The sequence below is a fragment of the Apus apus genome, chromosome 6 (assembly GCF_020740795.1).
Source record: "Apus apus isolate bApuApu2 chromosome 6, bApuApu2.pri.cur, whole genome shotgun sequence".
Lineage (NCBI taxonomy): Eukaryota > Metazoa > Chordata > Aves > Apodiformes > Apodidae > Apus > Apus apus.
Window position 1 is genome coordinate 33,272,292 of NC_067287.1, and position 20,406 is coordinate 33,292,697.

The 20,406-nt window shown below is 38.1% G+C and overlaps 1 protein-coding gene across 1 annotated transcript in view; it reads left to right on the forward strand.

The window, feature by feature from the left end:
- CALCRL (calcitonin receptor like receptor) overlaps positions 1-20,406 on the forward strand; it is a 59,941-nt gene that overhangs the window by 18,108 nt on the left and 21,427 nt on the right. Inside the window, exons 2-5 of the mRNA XM_051623867.1 lie at positions 15,161-15,237; positions 16,253-16,397; positions 17,778-17,888; positions 18,791-18,903. Coding sequence (XP_051479827.1) covers positions 15,187-15,237; positions 16,253-16,397; positions 17,778-17,888; positions 18,791-18,903 — 420 coding nt within the window. The 5' untranslated portion in view covers positions 15,161-15,186. The remainder of the gene's footprint in view (positions 1-15,160; positions 15,238-16,252; positions 16,398-17,777; positions 17,889-18,790; positions 18,904-20,406) is intronic.

Consider the following 20,406-nt stretch of genomic DNA (forward strand, 5'->3'; position numbering starts at 1 on the left):
TTTATTCTTTATCACATTTACATTTTGGTTTTTTTGGTGTGGACTTTTTTTTTTCTTCCTGCTCCTTCAGCTAAGTTGTTTATAGGGTAGCTGTTAACAGAGGATGAATTTGTAGTGTTAATGGTTGGTGTGGGCTGTGATTACCCAGTACACAGGCATCTGCTGCTGCCTGGGAAGACCACCAGGCCTGGCTGCCTCCATGCAGGATGCCCCAGAGATATGGGGACCGAGTTTGGCAGATCTCTTGTACACGCTCAGGGCATCTCAAAGGGCACTAGGAGCCTGTCTGAGCACAAGTGAACTTACCCTATGGTCTTCATCTCTATCATTACCTGTGCATAGGAGGAGTTGCACTGGCAAGATGCAGAATATACGTAGTTGCATCTCTGTGTTTGCAGATTGCCTCAGTGATATAAATGGAGTTAATACTCGGGACTGATTATGCTGTCAGCAGTTAGTAGAAAAATCAAAATGAGAGTCAGTGGCTTTCTTTTTATGGTTTAGCACTTTCTTCAATATTCTTTTTTTTTTTTTTCCACTTCTTGCTGTTGTGAGAGATGAATTAAGAATCAAAGTGTGATCACAATTAGCTAGGCAGGTCCACTTCTACTGCACCAGCACGTGTTGTGAATTTCCCAAGGGTATTTTTTGGACAGTAAAATAGTTAGTGGTGCTGGCACTTAAAAAGCTATAATTAGTGTCTGAAGTTAACACCCTTTCAGTTCTATTGTTGTGTTTTGAATGCAGAGATTTGAGAAATCCTTGATGTATTGCAAGTACTATGAATAAACTTCCCCAACTAAAAGGACTGTAGAGTTGTTCAGAATCATTGTTAGTCTGAGAGAGTGCTTCAAAATGTACATAAAGACTTGAATCTTATGTCTACAGCTTTAAAAAAAAATATATTCAGTACTGATAATTACCAGGTACTAGTTTTTGAATCTCGTATGCTTTAAAATGGAAATGTAGCTCATTTATTAAGTGTACTATTTTAATGTAAGTTGTATTCTATTTTACATTGTAGTTTTTTTCACATTTTTAATCTAGGAATATGTTATTTTTCAAGTGATGATAATTTTCTTATGGTTCCTGGCCTTCCTTAAAGTTCTTGTCTGCTGTCACATGTCTAACAAGTCAGACTTTTTATTCACCATAATTTATTCTGGCACTATATTGTATAATTTATAACAATAATGAGACAATGAGTTTTGCTGCTGTCACCAGGTGGTAACTTTAAAAATCAAGAAGTATTTGAATACTAATGTAGGGTGAGTGCTTAGAATGGGCAGCAAGAGATGAAAAAAAGGGACAGAGCTGGGCACAGGAGTTCACTGTAGGTAAAGATTATTCCCTTCACTGTATGGGAAGAGCCTACTTTGTGTTTCTTAGGTGCAAAGAGAATATTAAGGTAGATTGTATCACTAAAGTAACTCAACACTGGGAATTTCTTGTGAGAGATGTTCCTTGAAACTCAGCATCTGAAGCATCCGTGGCGATACCACAGACACGAATGTCCAGCTCATGGCCTGAGAACAGATTACTGGTCAGAGACCATCTTACAGACCAGTGAGTACAGTTAACAGATGAAAGACTGGTGTAGAAATAAATTACTAATAATATATCAGCAGAAATACTGGGTTATATGTTCCTGGCTGTTAATTTGTCTGGGTTTTCTCTTATTTAGCCTAAGGACTTTTACCCTCTAAGTCCCTTTGATGACAATCCCTACAGAAATGGCCAGTAAATCTATTACTGATTGCTGGGTGGATATGTGACACAACGTGCAATCTGGTGATGGGCAAATCACTTAAATTGCCTCTTTTTTTTTCCCCAGACATATCAGGGGTTTTATTCCTTCAGACCTTAAAAATTTATCTGTAGGCTTTTTTAGGCCTTAAAACCTGTAAATCAAAGCAGGCTGGTTCTAAAAACTACGCTTCTCACTGGTATTTTTGTCTACAAAGAATATGAATTATATCTATATTAGCAATTGAAAGATACTTATGTTCTCGGAACTGTCTGTGAGATATGAAGCTGGTTAAAATAACTCTTTCAATAGGTGTGTCCTTAAGACCCAGACAGTGCTTAGGAGTTCTTGAACACAACCCTTACTGAAGATAGCAACTGACTCTCAACTATTTGATTCCCCTCAGTATTTTTAATTACGTTTTTCTCAACTCCTTTTTATGTCCTTTCTCGGTGCTTTTCTGTGACCTTAAAGGAAAAAATACGTTGAAGGTGATTTTTTGTTTGTTCCATGATTTTAGAGCTGAAGGCGTTTTCTTCATAGTGTAATCATTCTACATTTGGTAGCACTATACAGTTTCAGTAGCTGATTTGGCTCCCACATTTGAATTAGTCTGAATTTCCCATCAGTTTGGTAGTCTTGATTTTCAACAGATGTCTTAGGGTCATCCTCCTTTTAATGTCTGACCCTCAGAGATGACCAGCCAAGTGGGGTTCAGAGTTCAGATCTCTGGGTGATGGCCGCTTCAAATTTGAAGTTCTCAGTTCCTTAACTCATCAGAGGTTTACTTCACTTGTAAAGTGGTGTAATGAGACAGCCTGAGGATAAATAATGACTTCTAAGTTAGAAGTTGTCTAATAACAACACCATGGGAATGAGTTTACTTAGTTTCATGGTTTAAATTATGTTTACTGGTGTCTCACTGTCTTTACTGATGATGTGTTTTAGAATAGAACAAACCAAATATAACTAAAGTTGTCAGTGTCCCTCTTAACTGGAGTCTGTATCCAATCTGTTTCGTGCTTTGCATAGACAAAGGAAAAAGTACTCTGCTTCCTAGTCTATAAAATGTTTATGTGATATCCAGAATAATTAATACTATCATTAAAATGCCACTAGTTTTGGAATTATGTGCAGCAACTGGTTAGTGGTGCAAAGTCAGTAAAGATGTGGAGTGTTGCAAAAGAAAAGTAAGAATAAAGATGTTTTTCTGATTTTTGTACACTATCTTCATTGAGTAGTTACAAAATATGCTAGTGTTGTAATTGTGTTCTGTTACTCTCCTGAGACTGGGAAATATATTTACTGATTGGGGATGAAACCAACCAGCTCTTACTCCTGCAAATTATTATTTCTTTTGAGATAATGTGGAGACATTAGGGCGCTGAGAAGTTAGCTCATTAAATTTCACCTATTCTTTGTGGGGTGTAGATCTGCAGCAATAACCAAGCACTTTTATTTCTATAAAAATACTAGGTCAGTAAGACAGGTGCCTATGATGGAGCTCATTTGCCAGCAAGACTTGCATCCAGTTCAGTATTAGTACAGAAATGTTATGTCTGCTCTTGGCCCAGTTATGTATTTCACTAATAATGCATTTGATAGTTCCTTTGGGGAAAAACAAACAAGTAAAACAAACAAACCCAAGCAAACCACACACAAAAAAACCCCAGAGATAGCTGTTCTTACAGCTTCAGAAGATAGCAGAGTTTTCTCTCCACCATATATGCTGATTAGTTCAGAATATCACATTAATTACCTGCTGTGTTTCAGCAAATATCCTGCTCCATCAACAGCAGGAGGAAGCCAATGCAGAAGAAATACAGATTTCACCAAAGGAAGCCTGGCATAAGCTACCTCGATATAAATAAATGCAGGAGATTATTTTTTTTGTTTGTTTCTGAATGGTTCCCTTGCATGGAATCTGTTGGGTGATGTTGTTTCCGTTGGCTCCAGCAATGTCAAGGCCATTGATGATGAAAGTTTTGTACTGTTTTTCCCCCTTGCTTGGAAAATTCTCTCCTCCTCCCTCCCCCCCCCTCCCACACAATCCCTGCCAAGCAAGCAGCTGTGAACTAAATTTCTCAGCAGGATGAATTTGAGGCTTTGCATGCTCAGTGGAACAGGATGCACAAATACAGCTTTGAGAGGGTAACACGTGAGAGGTGCAAGTCCAGACTCTCTGAGCGTGAAGTGGATGAGCCTTTTAAAGTGTCTTACGAAGTTTAAAGATGCATGAAAGAATAATAATAAAAAAAGCCTGTGAAAGCTATTTCTTCATAGTGATTTTTGTACCTCAGTCTGAGGTAAGTAATGCCTGAAAGTTTTATGTCCAGGCTTTGCTATTAAATTCAGTTTGCTAAACTAGTGCAGATGTGTACTGCAGTTGCATCTGAAACGCTGGCAAACCAGTGGCAGGAACTGGTCTGTAGAACTGCAAACTCAATTGAATATGTTTCAACTTAATTTTGGTAGATACTGTCCTTACCAAAGCTTCCCATGAAATTCCATGCACTTTTTTTCCTCCAGAGATTTTTTAATGGAGTGTGAAATCAGTGTGAGAATTCTGAGGTGGTTTTTTTTTTTCCTAGAAAATAAGTGCGGGATGTGAGTGTGCATGAAATATGGATCCCTTTGTTAAAGCCACCTAGTATTTTCCATGGTTGCAGTGGAAACTTTCAGTTACTTGCAATTTTGACAAGCTTTAATTGAGAGATTTTCCATGGTATGTTTCTGCCTTTATTATTATTACATTTGGAGGAGAGATCATGTCCTTAAATGTGTAAATGGCATATAAATAACACGTTTACAAAATTTATGACCAGAAGAGCTGTGCTTGATTCTCATTGCTCTGCTGTAGCTGTAGTGCTTGTAATGTTTTGTTACATTTGGTATGCAATACTTCATGAAGTACCTTGTCCAAGGGAGACTCGAGTTTATCAAAGCAGTGATTGTTTGTCCGATTTATGCAGTATTTTTAATGTTTGTAGTTAATATTTTGGTTTGAATCAGGTAAGCCAGGGCGGAATACTGCAAAAGGATATGGAAAAGTCTGTTTGCAATTAAAGGAACAGTAATTGGACTTCAGGGACTGTGTGTAAGATACACTAGTCTTTCCCACGACCACACCCTGAGCATATGATCTTTAACTGAATTCATGGAAACATTCCCACTGCTTCCTACAGATTGCAGCTGGCACTGTCTATAAAATCTATGCTTCACAGAGAACAGAGAATTTTATGTGATAATGTGCAATGATACATTTAATTCTGCTGTACTGTTACTACACAGCCATGTGAAACAGATGGAATGCATTGCAGAGAGACTGTAATATGCAAATGCCATGATGCAATATTATTGAAATCCTAGTAGTGGCCATCCTTGCAGTTCTCCTTCAGAGCATGTGAAATAGCGCTTGACCATCGAATATGTGTGTGGCTTGCTGACTGCGTGCCAGATAAGTTGTTAGGTGACCCACCATCTGCTTTTGCTATTTCAAACTTTTAGCATCTTTCCCAGCACCATAAGCTCAGCAAGTTGTTTTTTCTATGGCATAGAATCGCTTTTCTGTTAAGGGCATGAAAATGTAATAGGATGTCAACTGAAATATAAGGCCAGTTAGACCTGGGCCTCTCCTGTTCTCAGCAGTTATTTCTCCCTGGTATTTCAAAAGAATAATTAAGAGTTTATAAGAGGCCATTGATGGACAAATGTGAAAATAAGGGCTAGTTTCTTACTTGTAGGTAAGGACTGATGTGTACGATTTCAGGTGGGAGAAGCGTTACCAAAGTAGTGTTTCAGAAAACATGTTTAAACTTATTATTTCAGTAAGTGCTAAAGATTTCTACTAGATACTCTATATTCAAACTGAAAGACCGTCCTCATGTCAAAGAGGAATTATTATTTTAAAATTAAGTGCACATTGCCAAAGATAATTAATTAGGGTCACCACTTAAATATGTTCTAGGTGGTTGAATAGGGCTTTGGCTGTCTAGTCAGTCACTGGAGACTTTCACATCTCAAACTGGTGCCAATTGTTTTGTGTTTGCCATGTACACTCAAATCAGGAGGAGGAATGCATAGGGTGAATACCCTAAGAGAGTTTAGTGTGGTCCTTTGGTAGCAGTTTGCTTCCTTTTCCAGGGATCTCGCTTCTCATTTTGTTAAGCTGGTTAGTTAATTGCAATGGTTCTGCAGTTAGTTTATGAACCGACTGCAAGTCTAGCAAAACAAGTGTTTCTTTCCTCTGGGATGCTGTAGTCTGTGTCAGAGTCGTGCTTATGTCAATATTCTGGGGGGTGTGGTAGGCTGTGAATGAAGCTGAAGGGAATTCCCATTTAGAAAACTTGGAAACACTGATTTTCCTCCATTTGTCAACAGTAATGTTAAATCACATTGATGGGAAATGATGTTAAAGAAAATTATCATTGGCTGTAGTGATATCTTTGTACATGTCTTCATTTGAAAGAGGTGTAGGCAGAGGATGGAAAAAACCCTTTTGTCACTCTGCCCTCTTTATGGCTACCTTTAGATGATTTCTGCAGCTGCTCTGTGAGGAGAAGCAGTTTTGCATAAAAAGAAAATCTCTGGTTATAAATGTAAAGAGAAAAGCTTTGACATTTGTGTTCTTTATCTGTCCTCTGAGTGTGTGCAACCCTTCTTTTCTGTCATTAAAAGTCATTCACAACCCTTTGCTCTTCTTCACTGTACTGAGTATAGGCCCTTGGAAGTCTTGACCTGTGTCTGTGGGTCTCAAGAAGATGAGCATATGCAACTATAGACTTAAAAAAATACATAGAAGGTAGTTTCTTTCCATGCTGTTGAGATTAACTTCAACTACTTTGTGAGACTCAAGTAAGTTAAGAACCAAACTGCTTTATGGTTGGCGTAGTCTGTGTGAGCCCAATTTAAAACATTTGCTGCTAAAATGCCATGTTAGGAATATAACAGAGGAAAAAAAACATAGGAAAGATGGGAAATATCTGTAGCTAATTAAAAGCAAAGGAAACAAGCTTCAGGCCACTAGAATTCAAAAGGTTGGTTTTGGCTGCTGCTTGTTCTTGGCTTTTGCTCCAAGACGGATTAGTGGCTTTGGTAATTTAGTGCAGTATAACGTGTATTCTCTAATACGCAAGGGGTGAAATATTCCAGATCTTGCACTTTTGACTTTTGGCATGTGAAATTTTAAATTTAGGAGGAAATGTTCTGACTTAAGCTGACCTAGGAAAGGCTTTGAAGTAGCTGATGGTTTATTTTGTTTGGAGTAAGTATGCCAAGCTGAATTTTTGTAAAGCTGCCTTAAATATACCTGAAGTTTTTTGGAATAGTGACTGCATCAGAAATATCCCATGAGAGAAAACTTTGATATTTGGCCTGAGCTTCCCATCTGAAATTTCATCCTCAACCAGGCTAAAATTATTGCCAGTGAAAAGAACACTGCTTTGGGGATATCTTAGTTCTTTATATTACATTTTTGAAAAATCCAACACAAGATCAACCAACCATAGTGCTCCTGACATGTCCACAGAGAGTTATCTGTACTTGGTTCATCACTTCTGTTCAAGTCACTGACCAATGGTGAACCCAAAGTTAGGACGCCAGTTCTGGTACAGTGACTGCACCAGCACTGTGTTTATGCTGGCATAAGCAGTTCCCTTTCCTGGCCACCTGCTCCCTTCCCATCCTGCTCTGAGTTGCTGGTGTTGCATGGTCCACCTAAAGAACAATAATTTCATAAAAAATAATATATTAAAACTTCAGTTTTGCTTTAATTGAATGAGAGCACGTTTGTGTATATTTAGAAATGTGGGTTTTTACACACAAATGTTAATCTAGAAGGCACTGATGTAAAACCTGTAAGTTTCACAGAACATGGTAAACAGCAGAATTGGGTTGGGAACAGTGAGAAAAAGCTTGAGTGGTAAGCTCTGAAAAAAACAAAAGTTGGGATTGATTTTGGTTAACCTGTTCTCCTGCTACCTTGCTTTGACCTTGAGAAAAGTCTGAACTGTGTAAATACTGTTCTTGTAAAATTAGCATGTGTCAATGAAGAAATAACGAAAAACTTCTGTAACTCAGCCAGCTGAGAAAATGACATCACGCTATTAACATTTTCACAAAGAAACCTTTGGATCTCTTTTGGGTCGTTACTTGCTAAACAGCATCAAAGAGAGTCATTCAAATAAAAACACTGACTGAAAGAGATACACTGAGCAGTAGTTCACTCTGCAGCCTTTACGCAGCAGTGTCTGGGAAAAAAAAAGTCAGACATGTGTGCAAAGGTTTTTATACAAGTGTTTAAATAGAAGTTTTTATGTAAGTGTTAAGTTCTCTTTGATCAATCCATAAATTCACACTGCCATTGTTTTAATTCAGAACAGTCGTAATTTTGGTTGGAGATGGAGAAGTCTCCTTTGGAGGAATATACCATATTTTTCACATATGTCATAGAATCATAGACTTTTTCAAATTGAAAGGGGCCCATAAAGAATCATCCAGTCCAACACCCTGCTTCTTGCAGGACTGCCTGAAAGTAAGTCATATGATTAAGAGCATTTTCTGTATATAGATAACTAAAGTTCTTTTGGTTTTTTGGGTTTTGTTTGGTTTGGTTTCACAGGTTACACTTTTATTAGTGTTATTTGTTACTAGTGTCAGCAGGTGTGTGCTGAGAACAGTAAGACAGGAAACACTTTTTCCTGTACATTAGGGCAACTGGTTAGGGTCCTGTGTTCGCTCCCTTAGAGATGATGCTCTGCTACACATCATTGGGTTTGAGGTTACCTCAGTAACACATCCCTATGAATTTGGGGGGTATGCCCGTGAAGTTTTGCTCTGTATGTCTGCGGGTATCTTGCCCCAGTTTCAACTGCAGGGCTTTTTTGTTGACTGCATGAGGAATACAGATTGGCAAAAGGTAAGGAAGCATTAAAGTATACCTACCAGGAATCTGAGAGCTCTCAAAATTTTTCATAGCCAGAAATACATGGAAAAGGGAGAATGTCACGTGCAATCCTGTTGCATTTAAAATAACATGTTAATTGAAACATCCTCATCACAGCATAGCAGTTGCTTCGGAGAAGAAGGCATCTCAGGAAAGTTTACTCATTATGTTTTGAAGTACATTTAAATATTACTACAGGAGGAAATTAATATGGTAAAAAAACCAAAAAAAGATAATTACCAGCAGTAAATTATCTTAATATATCAGCTGTTGGAATTTAATAACTATTCTGCAGTCATCTTAATTTCCAATAATTACTTTTCGTTTAATAATCTTCACTAAGGTGTTTGATGTTTGATAGTGGCCACTCTGGCATTTTTACAGATAACTGTTCAACAGGGCAGCCTTCTTTATCAGTTTCTTGAATACTTGAACAAATGCTACAGAATTTAATTGCTGTGGCTTTCAGAACATTGACCTGGACTTGGTGAGTTATGCCTAATAACATGGAGCTATGTTGATGGAGTTTAGACATCAATGTACACTATGGGGTAAAATGGGTTGTTTGTAAAGTAAGCATAACCAGTGCTTACAGAATGGTAGTGAAGTAGCAATCACTGAAAAATCTGGAGGTATTAATAACTATAACCTGTTGGAAAAGACAACTGCATCTCTAAGAATCAGCTATGTTAGTCTGTTGGTAAAGATATGCTTTCCCAGAATCTCGATTGCCTTCATTTAGTAACTAGTTCCTCAAGAGGGAAGCATTTGGAGTGTTGGTATCACTGGATAAGATAGTGTAAACAATACTGTAATTTTAAAAATGTAAACAATGTGGGAAATACTATCCTGATTTTCTCGTATGTAACGGTTGCTGCCAGCTCTTGCTCTCTCATGTCAGGTTAGAAATAAGAAAGTTACACGGTGTTGTGCTGATGGGCTCTGATAGAGGTTTCTTTTTGGCAGGTAAAATAATGAGTACTTCAGGCAGAAAATACTATGACCAAGAAAACACTGTGAAATTATTTTGGAAATCTGGAGTATAATGTCTCTTATTTATCCTAAATAATTTGGTATTTTTAACATTCATATGATGCATTTATTTGGCACAGTAAGATATCCTGCTGACTTGTAACTACAACCCTAACTGTGTCCTTGCCTATCTTCCACGTGCAATTGCAGCATTTGCTACTGCTGGCTTCATGTGTTCTTAAGGCCGTAGAAAGTTCATAGTTTTTTAAAGGAGGGGTGGAGCCTTCATAATTTATAGAAAGAGCATTGAAAGCACAGAGGCCAGGAGACCTGTGCATGTAAAAGCAAGGGAGAAATGCCACTATGTTTGTTTGGGTTTTTTGTGTGTTTGGTTTGTTTGTTTGTTTGTTTGGTGTTTTTGTTTTTCCCCAGTGTAAATCATGTTTTAAAGAGCCAAAATTGTTGTGATGGACATCTTAGCTCTGCAGTGTGGAGTTACTCTGCAAGTAACATTGCCCAAGAGCAGAAATTGCAGAATATTCCAGGGGAAGAATTTTGGGGACATTTCCACCTCCAAATGCTTCTTTGAATTATGTTGTGGTGGGTTTTTTTCTGGTTGTTTAGTCGGTTGGTTTGGTTTTTAACTGGACTTACCTTGCCTATGTTTCTTCTCAGAATCATTTACAATGTCATCCAAAAGTGTTATGAAATAGTGCAGTTTCCCTCCTCCCTGGGAAACATTAGCACCACCATCACTGATAGGTTCTTACGATTTTAGGTATTATTAGAACTGGCCAAGAGTCTTGTCGATTACTGCTTGTAATTTCTGTTGGGTGAAGGAGACAAAACTTAGCTGAACAGTAGCCAAAAGCTCTTAATGGGAAGAAGTACACAGGAGTAATTTAATCTGTGTAATTTCATCTATAGCTGGTTCTGGAATCTCTGCAAGGCTTCTGGCAAGCAACTAGAGTGATGCAAAAATACCCAACAAAACAAAAAACCTGCATGCTAATAGAATAAAAGATGTGAAACAACTTTGTAAACTACTTGCCTCAGACCTTGTAACACGCGCAGCGTGTGGCCCAAGAAATAAACAGTGAGTACTTTCTCATACTGAGCTGAACTACCACCTAGTTCATGATGTAGTTATAAAATAATAGAACAGTAAAATTGAGATACACTGCTCTGTTTCTTCTTAATTTATTTTAATCCTCAAGAAGAGAGTAAATGCCATTGTGCCACAGCTGCTCCCTAGGAAAAATTCCTGGAAATAAAAGTATAAGGAAGGATGTTTCAGTGTGGAGTTTTTTGATAACAGCTCAACATTCGTGACCGATAATGTGGGTTCAGAGAATGAGATGTCTAAAGAGACTTGGCTTGTTTATCAGCTTAGGGTTATTTCCTATAATATTTGTCATAGTGGTTATATGGATATTCCAAAAATTTTCCTAATTGCTGATTCACTTAGGCAGATCTTTGCGCACCCCTGGGTCTTCAGTCAGAGTAGTGGTGGTGGTAAGTAGTGAATTCTAGAGTTGTGAAACTGTGCAACTTGGAGGTCATTGGATTTGTTCCATAACTATTCTTTTTGAGCCTTCTTAACTCTGTAATTCAGGATCCAACTCAGGACAGACTAATTCCCACACTAAATGCTGTGAGCTGTTCTGTGATATCATCAGAGCAGTTTACTCCAAATCCTAGCAGAAGGGGTTCCCTCAAAAATTAGGGAATTTTACCCGATTTGGTAAAATGATTTACCTCCTTTCCAAATCGCCCTGTATTGCTGTCCAAGATAAGTATGGAAATTTTGTAGTCCACTTCAAGGACTAAATGAATCTGGGGTGTGTTAACGTTTGGCGGGTACTGGCCACTTGCGAAGGCCATTTTAGTTGAATCTGCCCCTGTGCGGGCAGAGTATTTACCGGAAGGTTTCTGTGAGTGGAGATGCAAGTGAAGGCTGTCTGTTTCTGTATTGGACAATTACTGGTTTTTTCTAGCAGTGTACTAGGGCAAATTGGGGGTGCTTGAAAAGGGTTGGACATTTTCCGACTTGTTTTTGCCTGTATCTTGGGCTGGAACAACCAAACATTGCCTGGTTTTAAATACTTTGTTCTATGCCTCCATCTGAAACGAATCAGATGTAACAAAATAGCACGTATAGCTATTTCTTAGAGATACTGCAACAACAACAACAAAAATCAGGGGGCTCTAGAACAGCTAGAAGGGGGAAGGGGGGACAGGAGTTGGTCAAGAAGCCAGCCATCCTGACTCCTGTTTTCAGTCAGAGAGGAAGGCTGTCCATCTACAATTGCATGTGTTCACCTTCAGTGTTGCGAGTTTATAGCACACTGCAAGATATGTAATTTGTACTGAAAATGTTTGGGAGTTTGGGTTTGTGTTTTTTTCCTTTTTCTAAGCAAATCAAAGATTGCCAGTTAGTGAAAATGTTTGTATATGAATGTACATGCAATGACAGCTCCTACTGAGCTGTGTTGGGACTTAATGTCAGACCTAAGGGCAACTGCTTCAGGTGGAAGCTGCATGTATTTCGTTGGAGTTTTTTTGTACTAAATGTGATCAGGCAATTAAACTTAAAAAAAAATGCTTTTGTCTTGCCAACTACTCTTTTTAACCCTTTTGCTCTGTCATTTCAATGAAAAGTGTCTGGAGCTCAGCAAAGGATGACATTCTTGGGAGGATGGGAAAAGGTTAAAAGTAGAAACAGCTGATGAGGCAGGATGACTCTGTAGAGAAAGCAAGAGGAAGAGAAATGTGGACATCTGTTAAAGCAATACCAGTGACTATTTTGGCTAAGTTCCTTTTTAATTCCTCCTTCTTCAGTAGATGTCACTGCTGTCAGTGACAAACACGATCAAGGCCTTTGGTGCGTTGTCCCTTTGGGGAACAGAGAAGGTAATAAGGAGGAAAAGCAGGCAGTTCAATTTTTAAATTTTTTGTATTAAGTTACCCCAGTCTTTAGTACAACATGCACTATAAATAAAAATGAGATTTTCAAGATCTGATTTACTGTTGCAATTCCCCATTGTCTTCTCATTGACATTCCCTTTTACTGGGAAAATACTTAAGCCAGAGGACTGCTGGTAGTTGTAGTGTTGAGTTCACTGACTTACAGTTTCATTCAGTGCCTGTCATGTAAACCACAGTGTGTGGCTTCTGTCAGAGTGGAGTCAGGGGATTCTGTCAAAGCTTCCACCATCTTTTCCCTCAAGGTAACATCCAATGCACTCAAATTAATCTCAATCCAATGCAGTTGCCTTCTCTTCCCTACAGTAGAATTGTCAGCTATGTTTAATAGCTGAAGAACTGCTGGAGAAGCATTGTCGTTTAAAGAAACCTGATGTTGTCTTTTTTGTTAATCATTTATTTTCCTTGTGTATCTAATACCTCTCACCTCTGGGAGGGAGAAAACTGTGAGAATTATTTGGTTTGCCTGCCTGAAGTCCAAACAGGCATCTCAATGACCTTCATACCTTTTGTAATTAAGTCCAAAACTGGTGCTGTCTAAAAAAAGGACTTTTTTCCCTACATGTAATTTTTTTGCAGTTAGTAGCTGTGAGAAATGAGTGATAAGCAGAGATGGAATTAGAGAGTTGACTAAATCTTTTATCTCCTAGGAAGTGTTAATAGTTAAGTAGTGAATACTGGAATAGTTGGTAGGGTAGGTCTACACAATCACTGGGTAGGAAAAGATTTGGATTGTTAAAGGAACCAAGCAAGTGGATTATTTTTGGTATTGTGAAGCAGAAATAATAATGGATTGTGAGTCAAATATTTTTCTTGAGTTATCAGATGGTGTTTTGTTCAATTAGCTATTCACTGTAGTTCTCAACACGTGAATTTTCCAGAGAAGTATATACTCAAACCAATAATATCTTTCGTGTATGCTAATTGGTCTTCCTGTTAGTGCTTCAGCAGCTTTCAGAAAAGCTTATTTGAACTTGAATGCCTCACTGAATTGCCTGTGCGATTTCTAGCAGTCAGTGTTAGAGGACTGCATGCCAGTAGTAACGATATAAACAGCAGTGCTCTCATATTTTGTAGTTAGTGTATCCTGCAGAATGCTGTCATTGTATTAGTGTGGTGTTAAGAGGACCCAGTCTCAGTGCAAAAAGCAGAAAATAAGTAGATACAGAATGTTTGCTTTTTGTGATTATGACAGGTTGGGTTTTTTTCCCAAGGATGGGCTTTTTGTGAAATCTGTTCTGCAGTTCAGTGTACAATAAGTTGTTTGTCATCCACCAGTCTCTCGCATGACATGACTGCTGGGTAAGAAAAAGTTCCAAGGAAAGGAGTAAGTGTGATCCAGGGAGTGTGTCTTGGGTTAGGAGGCAGGTTTGCAAGTAGGTCCTCAGCTGCCAACAGCCCTCTCAATTCAGGGATCTTTGAGCTAGGTTTATGAGGGACTCTTGAGGTATGTGAGTTTTATACCATAACTATCAGTGTATTATTTTTAGTGAATTAATCTGTAGAAGAGAACTAAACTCCGATGTGATCCCCTTCATTTTGGCTGATAATAGCTTCGTTAATCCTAGTACAGTGAGAGATTTTGAAAGGTGGTTTAGTTGTAATAACTTAATGTAAATTTGCTACCATACAAGGAGAAGAGAAGCTCTTATCTAAATTCCAGGCTCAGTTTTGTGATCTTTTGAAGATACCTCAGGACACAGTGAAATTTTGAATGAGAATTCTCTTGCGTATTGCCCTTCCTTTTTGAGAGAGCTGTCACAGAAAGTTAGTGCTTAATGGATGGTCCAGGTGCTTAATAAATAATTTTGGATATTTTAGGTGCATTTTAGACTCTAAGAATCGATTCTAAAAATAGTCTGCACTGTAAGACAGTTGTAGCTGTTTTAGGTAGTTCTGTTTTCTGCACACTACAAATACAGTAACTAGTTCATAGCTGCTGTAGATGCAGAAACTATTTTACAGCTCACAATTCATTCTTGGCTTGCTGTAGTCATTCTTGTAAAGTTGTGACTTGAAGATTAAGTGACAGCTTACTAGATGAGTTGTGCCAGAAATGGCAAAATCAAAAACTGGCTGATATGACAAGAATAGGAAATAACTGTGTGTGTATTTGTGAAAGTCTAAGTCTACTTTAGAGGAACCTGAATTGCGGTTTGCTGTGCTTGCTCAAAGGCAGAGATGTCAAGGTGCTAATTTCTCCCTGTCTGTTAGAGCTGATGCCAGCTACCTGACTGAGACAAACCCACTGGAGAATTGGTGTTGAGGCAATGGAGGTAGCAATGCAGGAAAAACTCTCCTGCTGGAATTCACGGCCGGTGAATTGAGTGCATTTTTTTCCCACATTGAATTGTACATGTCCTTGGATATCACATGGTGTCACTGTGTGTGAATAAAAACAGAGAAAGCCCTCGATTTATTTGTTTTAATTCAGAAAGAAAATATGAAGTCTCTTATTAGTTTTGTTGTTCATGAAATACTAAATTTCTTCCTATTTTTTTTTTCCTTTGCAGTTTGAGTTCATCAACTGGATAGAAAAATGACAAAAAATGGCATCACATTTTGGCTGTTTGTCCTACCAGTTACTATGGTGAGTCTTCTGCATTTTTAAAACAAATTCCAGTTTTTACAAGGGGGTAAGAATGCCTAGAAATTATTAAACTGGAAATTCAGAAGCAACTGATCTTGTATTAGAATGTAGTTTCTGCACAGCAGGATCTTTATCTACCTTCTGTTCTCCTTTTAATTGCTGTGGTGAAGGAACAGAAATAGTATTTACCTCTGCTGAACCCAGTGTATCCTTGGCTAGCAGAGGACTTCACAGGAGCAGCTGACAAGTGACAGGCAGTGCTGTGCAGACTCCAGGAGGAGTGGAGGAGCCTCCTAGCTCAGGTTGGGAGGACATCCTTGCAACTTTTCATTTCACCCCTTGTATGACAGGGGTACAGCATTTCAATCTGCAGGGTTTTTTTTCCATGAAACTTAGTAGCTTCCCACAAAATATTTAAGTTTTCATGGACTTAAAAGGTTCAGATTTCGATCGAGATCCATTTTCTTGATATTTCTTTTTCTTTTTAAGAGCTGTAACAGTTGGTGTTGTCTTTTGAATATAATTTTTTTAATATATTCTGAGGCTTGGTTTTATACTTCACAAGCCTACAGAGAAACCAAATAGATCTGAACAAGCCAAAAACTTCCATGCATGCAGTATATGGAAAGTCTCATTTCATAAAGGATTATTTTAGGCCTGATTGAAATGCCTTTTAGACTCATGTAACATTGATGTATTTTACTGGGTTTTGCAAAAGCTGCTTATATGCTTCTGATTGTCTCAGTGCTTTCTGTGAATTTTTCTGTTACAATTTACAAAACCTGCAGTTTGTTACTCCCCCGTATTCATTCAAGGAAGTATTTGTTAAGATTCAGTAGCAACAATTGCTAAATTAACTAGAAAAACACAAAAGCATATTGTCAGTAATAAGACGGGGAGATGATCCTCCTTCAGTAAAATAATATTTAAAGTATATTTTAAAAGTTGTGAGCCGTAAGAAGTTTATATTGGAGTTTATACATTACTTGCTAAAATAAGGTATTTTTCCTCTTAGTTTTTTGCCACTGCTGTACCATCCAGAGGGCACCAGAACATGACAGAGGACTTGGCTCCACTGAGTGTTACACGGAATAAGATTATGACAGCACAGTATGAATGCTACCAGAAAATTATGCAAGACCCTATTCACAGGAAAGAAGGTAGAGATTAGTTTCTTATAACTTTTTACAAAGGCAAATGTTTAACAGATGTAATCACAGTAATTCAGGATCCTGTAATAATACAAAGTTCTTGTCTTGGTAGCAATAATTTTTCAGGCTGTAACTGTATTTATACAATTTCTTAGAAGCATTACTTTGGGATTCGTGAAGATAAAATGAAATGTTCTATTACCTTGTCCATAGCACAGCTTCTTACTTAATACAAAGCTTTTGTTTCTCATAAGAAAATGTTGATTTAAATAGCTATGCTGATTAAAAATAAAGAAAAAATATAATTAATCTTAGCACTTTATTTCATTTTATGCTCTTAAAATACCTCTCTGGTCACATCTGCCTTTAAAAACTGAAATTACCTTAAAATCCATAATATCCCTCTCCTGAGGTTTGTGTTAGTGTCATGAGTACTTCTCTGATAACATTCAGAGCTAACCTCAGTAATCGTACCCGGCACTGTTTTGACTGTTTCTGACTTGATAACTTCTGGAAACATGGAATGGCTTCTGAGGCAAGAAGAGATGTGAGTATGACAGCGTGAGCTTATGCCCAGCTGGGGGCATCACAACTTCAGAAGGATCTGGACGAACTGGAAAATCTTCAGATGAGAAGAGGAGGAATTATATGATGTCTGAAAAATGTGGCCTTTGAGATGGGGGGTGTTAAGTCTTAAAAAGAAAAATGAAGGAAGATACTAAAAATATCTTCAAATCCGTAGAGAGGGTGTGTCATTCTGCGTGCCTTTTTGGAAATGCTTTTTTTATAAACCCCTGGTCTCTCTGAAGGGAGAACGATGTTAAAATTTGTGTGAGTGCAATGAGGCATTGAAACAGGCACTTGAGGGGCACTGTGGATTCCCTGTCCTTGAAGCACTTAGAGAAGTGTCTGTCCGCAGTGACTGCTGCAGGTTTAGTTGTGGATGCCTCTCAGCCAGGCTTCCTGGTTACTTCTAGGATATCACTGTGTTTTTAGTGAACTAGTAAACATATGCAAAGGCTTGGTGTACATCCAAAATGTAAATAAAAGTCAGTGAAGTGGTCCTTGCAAGCTGAAGGCTCTTGGCTAATACGTGTTATTGGGCCTGAATTGATTTACAGTTTTGCCTGCTGTGCTCTACATTTGTGGTTTGTAAATGCAGACAATTTCAAGGTGAATTTTAAAGAGCGTTCAAAGAAGTAGAAAGAACTACTTCTATTAAGCAGAGTTTTAATTATCTACTGCTAAATCGTGTTTCTGTTTTCGTTTTTTCTCATGGCTACAAGTGAGAAACTTGCCTTATGTAGTCTCACATCTTACTTTTGAAAGATTATTATGGAAGAAGGGTTGTTACTTAATTATATATATAAGGTCTCTACGTGTTTTCAGGTCCTTACTGTAACAGGACGTGGGATGGCTGGTTGTGCTGGAGTGACGTTGCTGCTGGAACTGTGTCAGTACAGCGTTGCCCTGACTACTTTCAGGATTTCAACCCATCAGGTAAGTGTAAATGGGCTTGTACATCAACATCGTTCTTAACAGAATGAGGTGGGTGCTTGATACCTGCTGTTTGCCTCACTGAAGTCACCAATGCTCCAGGATTTCAGTAATACCAAATCCATTTTTTGCATTTTCCCTTTATCACATAGAAAACGGACAAGTTACTTATTTTCTTCTCTGAAATACATCCTGGTGGGATTCTGTAGATGAGGAAATAGAAAGTTAGATCATTCCTTTCTGACAAAGAGAAATACTACTTACTCTGCTACCTTAGTTTAGCAGTTGAAATCAACAGGAGTTTCTCCTGTAAGCGGATCTTTTCCTGTTTCTGTAGGCTAAACTTTACATCTGTGAGCATGTGGAAAACATCAGACTTCCAGTTTTGTCTCTTTCTTCTGCATTTGGTATTTCACAGGGTCCTTTTGTGCCTCATTCTATTTGATGATAGAAATTATTATGTGGTCCCAGAAATTTTCCAGTTTGGTTCTTGAGCAGTTTCTCTATTGCTGTTTTCCTGCCTGTCCAATCCTAATTTACAGTGGTAGGATGTCAGACTTGAGTTAAGATCCTGGATGTTACACAAGCCCTTTAAATATTCTTGCCACTTCATCTGGTAGTTCTGTAGCAATTTGATATATTTTGATACTTACTGGATTGGAGGAGGGAAATCTATGTGTTTCCTTAAGAAAAAACACATCAGATTCCTTTGGCAAGAAAAAGCAATAGCCACTAGTTTCTCAGAATTCCTAGTAACAAGCAATGTCTCTCGAGTCATATTAATAAAACTGTCATTTGTTTGCCAAACTTGCTTCATTAAATTCTGGGCATTAGGAATAGAACTTGAGTGCTGAATGTTTTGTTGTTTGTTTGTTTTTCTTTCCATCATCTTTGACTGACTGTAGAAAAAGTTACGAAGATCTGTGATCCAAGTGGGAATTGGTTTAGACACCCAGAAAGCAACAGGACCTGGACAAACTACACCCAGTGTAACATCTATACGCATGAAAAAGTGAAGGTAGGAAAAGAATCAATGTGTTTTACCACTGTCAATAAACTGATCTGAAAAATTTCACAAATTTCAAAACTAGTTGATGATACATCAGAATGCAAAAAAAAAAGCATGTTGAATAAAAAACATTAATTGCACAAAACAGACTAAAAAAAACACCCAACCCACCTTCTTTGTCCTTTACAGCTGTTTTCAACTGCTTGAGTAATATGAACATATTTTTGTTGATGGGTATTTCAGATATATCGGTACTAGGCATCCACAGGCATCTACTGGTGAGCAAAGTACATGCCTTAGTAAGAGCAGAGTTTTACATTGTGCCATTTGGAAGCAGGGGCCAAGCTCTGCAGAACTGCAGGAGGTTTTCACATCTGCAGAAGATGTGCTGAGTGCACGGGTTTATCCCATTAGCTTAGAGTCAGAGGTTTTCTGAAGGTGCATAAAGTTTTACTTGGGTTAATACATCTTCAAGGCAGCTTTTAAGAAGACTTTGAATGTTTGGTTTTTACTTCCCCAGGGTGAAAAGTAAAGCTAATCTTTTCTTTTTTACCAAAGTGTAGGCAAGCTGTATTTGAGTGGATTCTTCTCAGGCTCTTTAGAGGCCAAAGGGAGACAAATGATGAGAAGTGTTAGATAGGGTTTGTTTTTTCTTGTGATCCTTTTCCTGTGCACGACTTGTGTCCTGGCTCCCAAGTGCCATTTCTTCAGTTTCTGAGATACTAAGTTGTTCACACAAATGGAAAACCTGTGCTTTGAGATTATTTAAGTGAAATTTTGCATGCATGCAGAATTACCTCAGGCTGGACAGCAAAATGCTTTGAGAGTTGTTTTCTGTGCATGCACAGATGTACAGATACAGTCTGTGCATCTGTATAGATGGTATTTTTACGGATTTGGTTTATCTTGAAGGTCCCCATCCACTGAGAGATTCAGAGGGAAAAAAAAGAAAAAAGAAAAAATCTTGTAAACCTCCGGATGCCTTCTTCTTGAGGTAGTCTGTGATAGATGAGGATATAATGGATAAATTTGTGTATATTGCACCCCTCACCCGAACTGTTCACAAGTGTTCTTCATGTTCATGAAAATGGGATTGAGCAGTACATTGAGACTGTAAATGCCCAAGAACTAGGAATGTAAAATGCAAGTCAGGATAGACTGTAAATTAATTTGGACCTCATGGAAAAGTTTTCAGTAATTGTGTCAAGAATACTGAGATACAGTAGAGATCCTAACTGCCTGCATCCTTCCTGTCAAGAGTGCTTTAGGGTATTTACTTAGAAACCATGTTGAGAGAAAGTGGTAATAGTTGATCATGAGGTGCTTCTCTATTGCTTTTTCTCAAATCATGAGACATTGAGTGCATTAACAGCAGCTTGATTCTACTAGCAGAGAGACTGTAATTCATTGATTCTGGCTAATAATTGGCTGGAAATTGGGAGAATTTTACTCAGGAGCAGATCCATGCAGATCCTTCTTTATGAATAATGAGCTAGTTTTCCTCAGGCTGTT